This window comes from Ctenocephalides felis, unplaced genomic scaffold, assembly GCF_003426905.1.
Source record: "Ctenocephalides felis isolate EL2017-DRISC unplaced genomic scaffold, ASM342690v1 CF-g0.4_SCAFFOLD_01604, whole genome shotgun sequence".
NCBI classification, from domain to species: domain Eukaryota; kingdom Metazoa; phylum Arthropoda; class Insecta; order Siphonaptera; family Pulicidae; genus Ctenocephalides; species Ctenocephalides felis.
In genome coordinates, this window is record NW_020537758.1 from 27,453,866 (window position 1) to 27,468,760 (window position 14,895).

General features: G+C 29.8%; 1 protein-coding gene across 2 annotated transcripts in view; it reads left to right on the top strand.

Annotated features, from left to right (window-relative positions):
* LOC113373210 overlaps positions 1–14,695 on the top strand; it is a 254,079-nt gene extending 239,384 nt beyond the window's left edge. Inside the window, exons 5-17 of one of the 2 annotated variants that reach the window (XM_026613514.1) lie at positions 1,942–2,003; positions 4,117–4,188; positions 5,017–5,136; positions 5,239–5,304; positions 6,508–6,699; positions 8,570–8,747; positions 10,029–10,157; positions 11,169–11,448; positions 11,587–11,773; positions 11,887–12,184; positions 12,301–12,430; positions 12,691–13,926; positions 14,257–14,695. In XM_026613514.1, coding sequence (XP_026469299.1) covers positions 1,942–2,003; positions 4,117–4,188; positions 5,017–5,136; positions 5,239–5,304; positions 6,508–6,699; positions 8,570–8,747; positions 10,029–10,157; positions 11,169–11,448; positions 11,587–11,773; positions 11,887–12,184; positions 12,301–12,430; positions 12,691–13,926; positions 14,257–14,329 — 3,023 coding nt within the window. In that variant the 3' untranslated portion in view covers positions 14,330–14,695. The remainder of the gene's footprint in view (positions 1–1,941; positions 2,004–4,116; positions 4,189–5,016; positions 5,137–5,238; positions 5,305–6,507; positions 6,700–8,569; positions 8,748–10,028; positions 10,158–11,168; positions 11,449–11,586; positions 11,774–11,886; positions 12,185–12,300; positions 12,431–12,690; positions 13,927–14,256) is intronic. The other variant, XM_026613515.1, reaches the window with a different exon arrangement.
* The last annotated feature ends 200 nt before the right edge of the window (positions 14,696–14,895 follow it).

Here is a 14,895-nt window from a genome sequence, read left to right on the forward strand (position 1 = left end):
ATGTTTGTTCAATGCTTTTCCGGATTGCCTTTCCTTATTTGCACTCGTTTCAGACTGAAGTTCACGACTCCCCTTTTTCCGACTTTGTGACGACTATAGTCGAGACATATAGTATTTGGATGTCGAGGGTTGCAAAAATTATGATAATATTTATGATTCAGTACTGTAATGATGGCATCAACATCGATAACGGCCTGTTATATATGTTCTTGAATATTTATATCCACAAATAATAGGATAATTTAGCTTATTATTATTATAACAAACTAAAGTTATTCATATTACCTATATTTATCTATATTACAGGCAGTTTTACAAAACTATAGGGTTTAGTAAAAAGTTTGTTTTTTTTTAAATATTTTTAACACTAATTCATATTCCATTTTAATTCACCTATAATTATTATTTTAAATAAAATAAGCTTGTTATATACATGAATTCATAGAATTTCAATAACATTTAATTTTATTTAATTAATATATAATAGTACTTATGAAACACCATTTTTAATGATTTTACAAATTTTACCTGTATGTGCTATTGCCCAGATTAATTGTCGTGCTATTGCCCAGATTAACAAATTTTGAGTGGTGCAATTTCTTCCAATTGTCTTTTTGTACAACACTCGCCTATTGTGATAACATTATTTGTATGCTAGACTTTTAGATAGTTTTACATTTAATTATTATTATAGTAGAATTTGTGAAAGTTTGTATGATTTCCAATTAGCGACATCACTTCATAATAACTTAACAAATTTACTCAATAATAATTTTACAAATTTTTGATTATATAATTAAGATTCTAAGATCATCTTCAAATTTTGAGTAGTTAAAATTTCTTTAGTTCTGTTTTTCTACGAGCATTCATTTATCTCTATGGCATATTGAATTCTGTAATATTAATATGAAACGTTTTTTGTATCATGCTAATGAAAAAAATCATTAAGTTTTATAACTATAGTATTTATACTTACGTAAAAATTAAAATTATACGATTGCAATCCATATAATAGGGCCTTCAGCATCAAAAATTACATCTATTGCATTATTTTGGAAAGTGAATTTTATTATACGTGGACCTGCTGAGGGCCAACATGATTTATGATACGTGGTTATAATAATTTTTTTACAAAAATACCTGTCTCAGCTTATCTACATGTCGATATTCTCGATAGTCCAAAATGCTCAAAATGTTTTTTGCGGTAGAAGGTTACAGATTTTCAATATAGAGAATAGAAAATATGAGAGAGTTGTTCTGTTTTTTTTTTTCATTTTAACTTCCACTTCAAGTTATATCCTTTATTTAATAATAATTATTTTGAATTATTTTAAGTTTTGAATGTTAATTTATTAGGAAACCTTCTATATGAAGGTAGCTAAAAATAATTAAACTGCGAAATATCAACAATAATTTTAATATCTTTAATATTAAATTAAATATTATAGATTACATATTATTAAAAAGATAAAAATTATCAAGCATTATACCTAAGATTAAGTAAAGCATTATTTGTCTAAGTGTTTTAAGAAACACAATTCAATCCTGTTGTAATTTTTTGGAAATAAATACTTTTGCTGCAGGATGGCTTTAGAAAATAAATAGCCTATAAATAAACTCTCACTTTAGACGAAATAAGCGCCATTCAAATGGGGGCACGAGCACCCGTAATGCGCATCATGTTATGAATTTAAAGGGGAACATATTATGTCTATTCTCAATAGTATACTCAGAATGTTATTATAGCTTTTAAATTTAACTGTTTGTTTGTAGAAAACACCCTATACTGATTTCAATATAAGCATTTCGTATATCAAAATAAATAAACCTTATTTACAATAATGTATTAAAATAAAGATATGTTATTTTTTAAATATTTCATTATATGAATCATATCATGAATACTTTATAAATGGTAACAATTATTTCCTTATATTATAGGAACTGCACTAATGCAAATTGTTGGGGTCTACAAAGAAATTCAGGAGCAACAAATGAATATCGTGAGTGTTTATTTATTCTTACAGATTTGTTTAATATGAAGCATGTACTGGTAACTTATATATACTCCTATATGTATTTATCTACTAAAAACCTACATCTATTATATGCCTTAATTTCTATGTAAAAATATATTATGCGCTCTTTATATCACATGTGCCACGTATATCTAGTAGGAGAGACCGAGTTATTTTGAGATAGGGTCCAAAGAGAAAATATAAAGTATGGTCACTTGAACAAGTTCTCATTATTGCTTTCATTGACAATCCCGTTTTTGGATTTCTTTTAATAATAACTATTACTTGTATACCGACAGATCACTTTGTTATTTAGCTGTGAGTTAGCATTAGTAGTTAGTTACCAGCAATTAATTTTTGGGATCATAACGATGATTTATCTTCAAAAGTGTGCTTTGGGCACGGTTGTGACAAATTTTGTGGGTACAGTTGTGACATGTATTACTTTTTTTTAGGTGAAAATTAATCAGATAAAAAAAGAGGAATGGAAAGGAAAGTTCAATATGATTTTTTTATTAAAATAGATATTTTCAAGTTTTAACTAACTTGTCTTAGTGGTTGTAATTTATAAATATCTTGTACGGCTTGAGCAACCTTAACGTACTAGTACTTTATTATTAGCCTGTGAAAACAATAAAGCTTTTTCATTTGGAGCAAGCAGTAATTTTTAGCTCTGGAGTTTTTCTCTATATTGGCCAGGACTCTTTTCAGCTGTGCCATGTTCCCGAAATGTTCTCTCACTTTTCCACTTTCTTCAATCTGCAGCTCCAATTTCTCAACTGAGCACTGGCTATTATATTTCTCACTTTTGCGACCCTTCGAACAAACCGCCCCGCCGATTCTATGCGGGATATTTTCTTTCTTGACACGTGTGCTTGCGACGTATCCTGTCAGCACGGGGGTAAAAGAACGAGTATATATTATTTTTGTAAATAACAAGTGAAAGTTATATGTAGATAATAAATTAAGTGCGAAGAAAATATATATATATAGAAAGTGTTAATGAAAAATTGTAGTTATTGAATAATATAATATATTATAATATAATATATTTTATTATACTATAATATATTATAAATATTATAACATATGCAAAAATTACGCATAAATAACAAATAATTTTTTGTATATATTTATTCAATCCTGGTCAATTTGTTTTTCTACTAAATTGCATTAAACAACTATTACATATTACTTCAGACAAAAGCTGCTTTTAACACTCGATTTTTTTATTTTTTTTGTTTCAATTATTTGATCCAATACTTTTTATTATATAAACTCTAACCCGGTTAAGACCGTTTTTGGAAAATATTATGTTCGAAAACCGGTTTTCTGAAATGTCGCTTCTTATAAAAATGTTAATATATTTGCACAAGCCTATATTTAAAAACTGAGCCGAATCATTAAATGAATTAAATTGAATTATTTGTTATAACTTTTACCCTTGCTTTATATATATTTTCGATTCGAAATTAATTTCAGATCCAATTTTCAAATGCAATTTTCCATTGCATTAAAATCGAAATTAATTCTTTGTTATGTATCCAATACTGCATTTTGCATTTAATCAAACTGTTTAGGTCGATTTATATAAAAAGTTTTGCATTTGTTGTTGTTTTGAATCTGCTTCAGTTTGTTGGTGATATAATTAGAACACGTTTACAAAAATAGTATGTGAAAAGCAAATACTGATAGATTGTTAGATCCTATTTTGTTTTAAATACATAGTTAAATACATTTTGTATTGATATAAGAACTCCAATTAAATGTATGTGTAATAATTGATATTATTAGCAACCAAATTAAAATTTCTACATCTTTTCGTAGTACATTATGATGATGTTTTGAAGTGTTGCTCCAGATACTAATAGTATCAATGGTACAAATGTTATATTAAAAAACATTTATAATAAATTCTGTGAGTTTGCATTATATTTTCTCTTAATGTTAGTTATGAGAACTAAGTTTTAGTTTTTAAATTCATTGTTTGAACAACAGCTCAAATATATATGTAGTTATAAGGTATATAATACTAGTAATAGTTCTATGTGTTTTTATTATTAATTGCAATGACATAATATTTCACTTTTTCTTTCAGTTGAAAGCTTTCTACGTCGATCTTCTTGTACCATTAGAGACAAATCTTGAAAAAGATACAAAAGTTGTTCAAGTAAGTAACTTCATTCGCATTATTTTATTGGTTTAGGATAACAAATAACCCGAATAAATGAATTTCCACAAGTTATAATGTATTTTGTTCAGATGCGTTACCATAAAAAAGATATATTACTGATTTATGTGTGGAGGCTTTTAACCGCAGCATAAATTTCATGCAAATGAAAATATATGTATATGACTTACGAAAAATGTTAGTTTTTATATGATTTTATATCGTATTTTTATGCGAATTTTCATACATTTATTTATTTTTCAAAACAACCTAAAATTATTTATATATTTATTCATAATGCAAACATATTTTTTTATCTTTTATTCATAGTATTCTTACCCTCTTATTAATTTAATTTATAATTGTTTAAAAAAAAAAACGTTAATTAGGTATTGCGGTCTCCTCTTGAGGGTTAAAACAATTTAAAATAGGTTTGCATATAATCTGTTTATATCTTTTGAAATATTTCAGTTTCAAAACTATAATTTATATACATATTTATTTACTGATATCACCATAAAATGAAGTAATGCTTTTACAGCTGATATAAATAGATTCAGAATTTCTTAAATCGGATTTGTATTTTCTCTGAAAATATGGAAGACAATATATGTCTTAAAGCATCAATTTCGAAATCGGTCAATTTCACTATAAGATCCGTTAATTTTATTACATCAAGTGAAATGAAATAGTCGAGAAAACGTGAACTATATAGGTTAACTAATGATAATAATACATACAAATATATAGGCATAATTTATAAAATTTTTGTCTGACTTTTAATTGTATATATATCATTTTGTTTATATTTATTTTATATAAAAACAGAGCGAGCAGAAAAGATTTATGCAACAGCATAAACAACGTGCTGAAAGTTACAGTAAGGCAGCAGCCGCTATCAAAAAGCAACGTAAGAAGCGATCTTCAGCCTTAGATAAGGAATTGAAGGTAAATGGTGAAATAGCAATAAATAAAAACATCACATTATAAATAATGATATAATATTATATTTCTGAAAGTGCAATTTTAATAAAAAGTATATATTATTAGAATATGCAACTGCTGGAAGAAGAAAAGTCTAAATTGGATGCTTTCTGTGAACAAAGTTTAAAAAATGTAAGTATTTTCGACCAATATAATAATTATTAACCCTCCGTCTGTCGGCGTGGCCTGGCCAGACTTTTTTCGACTTCAATTTAAAAAAAATACTTCTAGTAATCCTATCGACTTGAAATTTCTTGACTTTTCCTAAAATGACGAAAAAATGTGCAGAAGGATAATTATAAGGATAATACTTTTTTATACTTCGAATGTTCGGAAAGGTCTGTCTAGACCACCCATACATTTTGTATGAAATATACGCTTTTTGATATATGTAAACCAGTATTTTGTCTTTTTTCATGGTATTTTCTATTCAAACTGTGTTTATATATTCTTTGCTATGTGTTGTAACATGAATGTCAGTATTTTCATGACGAGAATTCATTGAAAACCTACCAAACTTATTGGTAATCGCAAACACTGAAAATCGGATGAGTAATGCACACATTATCAACAATTTTTCTACGCGTACTAGGTTCGAAATTTTTTTTTGGCAAACCTGAAGTGAAATTATATTTTCACTTTGAGTTTTGCAGCTCATTTCAAAGGCGACGCACCTCATTTCGTTTTCATTTGAATTTCACATTCATTTCAAAGGCGCCGAAAACGAATAAATATTGTTTTTCATTGATAAAAAACAGAAAAATTAACAAAAAAAGCAAAAAATTTTTTATATTTCTTAATTTTTTTTATATAATATTTTTATTATAAGCAAGCTCAACACATGTAAAAGACGGTAAGAAAAAGAAAAAATCAAAACTATAGATATTTACTACTAATAATCGGTAATATATAAGACACCAAAAACTCATTTATTCCATATAAATGCATGTAAAATGAATGGTGGTCCAGCCGGACCTTTCCGACCGTTCGAAGGCTAAAAAATATCCGACCGACGGAGGTTTAATTATGGAACAACATTAAAATAATATGCTGACAATATGTTATTTAAAACAATATAATTCAATCATCTGGACTATTAATTAAATATTATATTAAATTATCATATACATTGTTAAATTTATGTTCAAGCTCTTTGGCAGTGTACAGTTTGTATTCTATTTTACCTTTCACACAGTTTAAAATTTTCCAGATAGATTCGTTTATAGTTGAAGTTAAGAGCGATATATATTAATAATTTCCACTTCGACTTTTCAAGTAGGTATAACATTTTTCTTCGTGTAATATTTAATATCTTTGTTTCACTGGTTTCATTAGGCCATGACCCAAGAACGAAGACGATACGGTTTTGTACTGGAGCGCCAATGTTCATTGGCGAAACATTGGATGGCACATCACAATTCAGCGGCTTCCGCCCACGGCGCCGCTATCGAGGACTGGCTGCGGGTGGCGGCCACCAGAGAATTCTTGCCAGGAGGTGTTGATCAGCTCCTTGGTGGAAAAATGAGGGTATAAAAATTGCATCATAAATCATCGTAAAATATCATTTATGAAATAAATAATTAGATTTTTGATATCAATCAATAATTTCGATTAACCACTTAATGCTAGGGTTGTTTTGTGAAGGGAGGTCAAAAAATAAGCAGTTTTTTTTTTTGTTTAATTGACATATTAATATTTTAGAAATCATAATATAAAGCGTAGTGTGTGTGTATTAGGGTTTATACAAAAACCGACATTTTAGAAAACCGGTTTTCAAATTTTAATTTTACTAAAAAACCGGTTTTAACAGGTTATTGAATTTTATATAGAAAATAAATTTTTGCTCGAATATTCTGTAAATTATCCGCAAATTGAGTGTAATTTAGAGCAGTATTTGACTGAATTTATTTATTGTACAATTTTATAGATAGTAAACAAAATTATTTAAATTTTAATTAGTAGAACTAAAAAATAATAGTTTATCTTGATTAAATAACTTTGAAAATAATTATTCGTTATTCATGCATTGTTTTCACATATAAGAATGCAAATATTTTTATGATAGTGAAAGGAAAGTTTTCGAATAAATAAATATAATATATTTTCAAACAAAAAAATGCATTAAATTAAAAAAAAAACACAATTAAAAAAAATATTAGATATATGTTGATACATACTTGCTAATATTAATTTTAGTTTTAAAACAATTTAAGCTAAACTAGAGTATTGCCTGTTCCAAGCAATTTTAATTAATTAATTTAAAACTGAGAACTGAGAATTGCTACTAAGACGAGTTCTTTGTTTACTCACAAAATTTTCTGAAATAGAAAATACTCTCATACTTGCGTCCAAATTATGCTTAATTGTTTTTAAAGCCTGATATAATAATTCTAGTTTTTTTGTTCTTTAAATTGTGGCTTCTAGGATTTAAAACTTTTTTTTTTAATTTTGAGTAGAGGAAATTTCTTCTTCAAGAAGTCACACTGATTTCAATTAATATATACACTGGTATAAAAATCTAAATTAATATATACAAAACCTTCCTGGGCATTGCAGACTGATAAGATATCAAATGCTATTGAACCGATATGGTTTCAAGAATCAAAACACTTTCATCTATCTTTTATATTTGGCTATATTTGTCGTTTTTTATTTATACAATGAAAACCGGCTTTTTTCACCAAAAAACGGTTTTCGAATTCCATAATTTTCGTCAAAAAAACGGTTTTTAAAACCGGTTTTCGAAAACCGACAAACCCTAGTGTGTATGTGTGCGAGTGAATGACATAAGCCAAATAGCTCATAGAATTGTCAAGTACTCTGATTGTTATTGAAAATAAAATTTAAAAATAATAATAATAATGATATAAAATCAAAACAACATAAAAATTTAAAAAAAAACATATTTAAAAAGAAAATTTAGTTCAAAAAAAATTTTTTTTCAACTTTTCGCGACAAAGCAATAATACGTCAGATCGCAAAAATCATCAAATCGTACTTTTGAACAATTATGTAATAACTATTCACTTAAAAGTACAAACTTACAATCTTTATAAAATAATCTCTTCAACAATTGACGATTCTATAGACTATAAAAAGCATCGGTATGCTTAAATAAAATATGAAATACGAAAAGGCTAAAAATTATCTCTTTCGAAAAAAAAATTGAAGATAATATGTAAATAAAGAGGCGAGATATACTCGGGATAGCAAAAATCTTAACAACTCATACGCGAAACAGTTTCGTTCAAAGTGAAAACCGAATATTTGTATGTGGGGCGAATACGGGTGGAATACATACGGGGCGCGCGCGATGGCCTTGTTCGAAATGCTTAAGTGTTTAAACACTTATGATAAATCAATAATAATTGATAAGTAAACTTTTACTTGTTTTTAGCAAGTAAACTGGCCCGACGATGCTTCGGATTGTTCTGGATCTGCTTTGCGAAAAGCGCGCTCCATGGACGCCTCCTGCCTGGATCTAAGAGCTTTGCAATCTTCTGACCCACAAATTAATGGTAACGGACTGACCCGCGCAAAAAGTGAATTGCAATTGTCTACCGCCGGTGACGATGGTATGTAATGTTTAATAATTTTTATTGTGTACTTAATAATAATTAGTTTCAATTTTTTGTTGTGTATTAATTATATTATTAATGTTTAAAAACAAAACTCTAACAGCCTGCATAAAGTCTCAATCTGCATAAAGTTTTCTATACAGTTGAGTGAAACGGTCAATTTAACATCCCAATAAAACAACTGACCTTTACTCTTGGCTTTTTTTATCATCGTTGTCTATATTGCCTATTAGAGCGGGTCGATTTGTATGGGTCCAAAAAAGTCGCTTAGACACACATGATTTTCGGATACTAGGGATCAAAATAAGATACTTCGCTGAAGAAACCTCTAAAATAAATTCTGGTGTCCCGTGCAATGACCGAAAAATAAGGGTTAAAATTTGAAAAATTCCATTTGACCCATTTAGAATCGCGTCCAAATGTATGACCGACCCCCACTAACTTTGGAAAGCCGATTCACCCATGCCCGTGGTTCATCACCTGGGACCTCCCCTGAGCGGTTTTTCCCGGAACATCAGAATTTATTTCAGAGGTATGGTTACTTCAGAAAAGTGTCTTATTTTAATCTCTAGTATCCGAAAATCATATGTGCCTAAGTGACCTTTAAATTGACCCGGCGGAAATAGAATTTTTGACATAATATATATATATATATATATAGATATATATATATATATATATATATATATATATATATATATATATATATATATATATATATATATATATATATATATATATGTATATATATATCGCTAGGGATAAAATCATAACGTAACTTCTAGTTAAATTCATCTAATATCATAGTTCAATATTCCATTAATTAGTCAATCACATCACAACTTTCTCAAAGCAGTGTGTACGATCGAATATTTCGATCAAAAATAAATTTTAATAAAAACCAGGATTTATAATGAACACATATACCTTTTTAATGTGAAGAAAATAAAGGCAAAATAATTAGGGAAAATTCTGATTATTTTACTCATACATCATGTTTTGTTTTGATCGCTATTAGTCGAATTAGCAGCACAATCCAGCATTTCTAGCTATCCTTCAGAAGGTGAAAATAATCAATCAATCAAAAAATGTGAGATCATAAAAGAAATCGGAAGGTGATATAATTAAATAGACTCACAATCAGAATCAAAACTTTTAAATTATCATTGTTAAATTTATTATTATTTGTTGCTGTTGTCTTGTTTCGATTCTGAATCAGAGTTCTTGCACGATCACGAATCTTAATTGTTACACTATGGACCGCATTTGTGTCTACAGATGCCTCAACGGTGTCCCGCAGGGCAAAACCGCAAGTCCAGCCGACACATGCGTCCGGGAGGAATACGCCGCAGATTGAGCGCCATTGCGACACTTTAGACACTCGAAATCGCCCGCAAAGACGTCCTTGTAAATCAAATTTTTATTTCGCTTTACAGTAATTCATTTAACGCTATCCGAACAATAGATCAGCGTACTAATATTTGTATCAAAGGCTAATAGTTCCTGTTTCCTTCTTGATTTTTTATTTTAATTTTTTCATTTGTTTGGTATTTTTTTAATTTGTTAGTGATCGTAGTTTTTTGTTTTTCTTTTTATTTTTATTTTTTTATACAGTATTTTTCAGCGATGCAATCAATTTGACTATGCTTTTACTTATATTACAACTAGTCCCAATAAAGGATAATTGATCACATCGCTTGAACAACAAAAATTAGTTTCTGTAACTTCTGTACTTAACCAGTAACTATTTTCTTTATTGTTATGACTACTTTCTGATCATGTATGTACTAATCCTATAGTTAAATTTTAGCAAACTTTACTCTTATTGAAAAACGTTGCTTTTATCTATTTTAGTGTGTAGTATGTTAAGGGTACAAGTATTTATATCAATTGACATAATCTTAAAAATATGATTGTTTACTATGGTTGCATTTGTATGTTTAAGCTTTTTTAAGTACGTTATCTTTTAAAAAATTTAGTATTTTAGTAATTGTAGTAATACCTTTAATTATTATTTAGCTATATACGAAGTGCGTCTTTTTAAAGTCTTCCGATCCAATCGTGATTTCAGGAAAGTGTTCATATATAGTTTATTTTACAGGTGATAAAAGGATAACCATACTAAAAAAAACAGATTAGCATTGTGTTTACTACGCAATAATCATTTTTAAAGTCCAGAAGATCTGAAATCTCCAATATTAGGCTCTCGAGATCTGAAAATATTAGGCTCTACATTTCATAGATTGCTATAAATTAATCTATTTTTATAATTGGCATGTTTTTTAAATTTCTATTTACAAATTTAGATATTCTAATAAAAAGGTTTAACAAAGGATTTCGGATTTGCAACTAACATACAAAATAAAATTTTCAAATAATAATGTTCTGATCAAATTTTCAATAATAATGTTCTACCAGATTCAGCAACTCCATCTCGCCGTCCTCGTTCCGTAGCTGTTCCATCAACTGCTGTTCCATCCCAACCACCCCCGACTGCGCCCTGGGATCCAGCACCAGTTCTTTGCAGAGCACTTTACGCGTATTTGTCATCTGGAGATAGTCAACTCAGTTTTTTAGAGGGAGACATGATAGCACCACTTGGTGAACGCCAAAAAGGTTGGCAGTATGGTGAAAATCTACGAACGCAATGCAGCGGGTGGTTTCCTTTAGCTTATACTGAAGTACTGGATGATAGCGGGTGAGAAACTTGACAAAATTATTACAAAAAATAACAATGCTAATTATTCTAAATAAAATGGTGAAATCCATCATGATTTCTGTAATACTTTTTATATAATTTAACTGCAGATTTAATATGCAACTTTTGTCAATCTAGTTCACCATGTCGAGGTATGAGTTCCCCAGGAGGCCGGAGTAGCGGTAATTCCCGAGAATCGCCTCCAATTAGCGAGGCGCCTACGCCAGTTCCTCAGTCAGCTGCGCAGCAAATTCTTTCACATCAGGATCGCTCTCCCCAGCGCATGTTTGGTGATACTCTTTTGATGCATCGCAATTCTAAAATGGCAAGTTAATTCTAAAGTTAAAATAATACTTTCAAAGATAATCTACAAATATATTCAAATTTGCACATTTTGAATGATGCACTATTTTATTCATTAAATTAATATTATTTTAGTTTCGCCGTGTAACCGGCACTGCTGCTACAAATCAGCACCCTGGTCCGCCACCGGCTGCTCCTGCTCCAGTTCCTACTCCCGTGGTTCCCCCATTGACAGGAAGGCCATTACCTTCTTCTCATAGTGCAAACTTTACACTTCCATCAACTGGTCATGCAAATAAGATGAAAACATCTAAATCGCATTATGGATTTGGACTTGGACTTTCTCATCAAACCAGTATCGGCCAACCAGTGTCGTCGCGACCTTCTACCGTTATCGAAAATTCTTCAGCTGTTAGAAATAAAATTGGTGCAGGTTAATGAATTTGTAGCTGTTTGTGTGAAATCAGTTTCACTGTGAAACATTTTATTGAAAAAAGTAATTTGGAATTAAAAATTAAGTACATAAATTCATGTCTTTTTTTTCAATAGTTCGAGGAGCTGCTCCCGCTGGAAATATTTCATTGCACAGTTCGAACGATAGCGGCTTTTCGAACGAGCCACCTCCTCAGCCTGAGGTTGACTATTCAGATGATGAGCATGGAACACGCATGCCAGCCAGGTCAGGTTATTTTTAATTGTTGAACGATTTTTATGTATTGTATTGTGATTACTGTTTTTATATTAATAATGATAATATTTTAGTCTAGTAACGTTTATATAAAATATATTAATACTTGACATGTTTTTACCGTACTATTTGGTGTGTTGATAATAAATATGTATTACTCTTTTATCATATACATTTGATTAATTTTGATAAATAGTATGTACCGATTGAATAAGTCAAATGAATAAGGTGTTTTCTTATTTCATAATCAGAACTAGAAAACTTAGTAAATCGCCTTTGGATAGCCCGGAAGCGCACGAGAATCGTATACGTCAAAGTAGCAGCTATGGAAATCTATTCGATCAACGTGCTACATCCACTATGCCATCAGGACATCGGTCTTTGGATCAAGTTAACAATGGCACCATTGGCCGACGATCATCCGTAAAACGTACGCGGTCTTTCTGGCGCTTTGGGCGTTCTGACACGGGAATCCTTGAAGGCATGGCTTTATGGAAACATCGCGATCTGGTCGATATTACTTCAAATACAAACGCTAATAAAGATACTATGCCAAATGGAGCCTTAGATGGAGACGCCGAAAATAACAATCCGGCACCTAAACGCGATGTAAATTCTAATGAGATGGATAATCAAAAATTAAATGGAGAGCATATGATTCAAAATGGTACAAAACATAATTTTCAGAATAACTATGGAGGAAACACCAAGCATTACAGTGGCAGCAACGGCCCATTCCTGAAGTCTGATATTGACAATCGCATTTCAAAACATGAACAAGAGGTGATGGAATGCAGAATATCTTCAAAAAGATCCCAACAAATGGACGACGATGAAGAAACTATCACAGCCACTTTAATGATGAATGATTCTAAGGACAACGAAATTTCAAACAGTTCGAATGCACTTAATAACTTAGATAACCACTTTTATGATGATGATAGTGATGGTTTGCTACTGAAAACCGTAAAACGCAAAGAGATCTTGAAGCAGTATAATCATTCTACTGAATCTGATACTGATAGCACTACATCTGATCCTTATGATTGCATAGTGGTTGATGATCATTTGGCTGCATCACCACGAGATATTAAAAAAATGCAACAAGCGCAACAGCTTGCAAAATATCGCGAACACAAAGATGAAAATATTGGACTTCAAGAAAAGAATCGCAATCATCACAATGAGGTAAAAAGGCAATTCAAAACATTTCATGCCGAAAACGATCAACGTAATGACCAAAAGCCAAGTTATCAGCAACAACAACAGCAGCAACAAATTAGTAAAAAAGAAGCTCCAGAGGCTTTGGCAAGAACATCATTGTTGCCACGAACAAAATTATCTAAATCGAGCAGCGTAGGCCCAACTATGCAAACAATAATGAAATTTGAACAGGAAATTGGTTTGCTTACATATGGCTCAACACTTCGTGATCGCATGAGAGTGGCTGGGGTAAACCCAAATACAGGCAATACTTATGGACCATGGTACGATTTGTGGGGAAAAGATACAAGCGTTCGGAAACAGAATTAATTAAAGTTTATTCAAAATTGTTATTCTATTTGATAGTTTTAGAATTAAATATATTTAATATTATATACTTCATATCATTTCAAAATTTTGTTAGTTATATTGTATTATTTTATGCATGCTTTGTATGTTTATTCCTTTTTCAATTTTTCATTAGATCACTTTTATTAACAGGTTTTTTATGGCTGTTTGATTTGTTTAGAACAAATTACCTTCAATTTAATTGCATTTTTGCTTAACTCGTAATATTGCTTGCTTATCTAATTTATGAAATTTTTGATTCGCAGGGGAATGCAGTTCGCTAATGTTAAACTTCGAAAGACACAAACCAATGACAGATCCGCTCCTGTCATTGACTAACTGTATATTATCAAATGCTAATAGGAACTAATTCCCGGTGTTGGAACATTCAAAATAGCGATTTTCAATTTGTTTTAACATTTCAAACTATTTATAAAAATAACAAATTTTATATTGAAAAAAAAACACAGAGAAGAAACTTTTTTAGTGCACGTGGTTTCAAATGATTATTTATTTTATACTGTAGATATGTACAAATGTTATATATTTGATGTTATATCGTGTTTCTGTAAAAATATAGCGTTAATATCATTTGTGCACATAACTGCATTAGTCTACAAGGTCAGCTTTAGAAGTGTAGATAAATTGTTGTATTCAATTTTAAACATTGATAAAAGCTAAAGACGACGGCAAAACATAAATATATATTATTTTCAATGCAATAAAAAATGTACATATGTTATATTCACAAGTTGTTAGTCATTTTTATGCTAGTGGTTAACAAGAAAAGATTAATAATCAAAGTTGAATAGATTTTGCAGTCCATGGTGTTGGTTTCTTGTCTATTACTAATAAATACAATTAAAGGCCAATTACAAATTGGTTCTTAATGATAATCATATTTG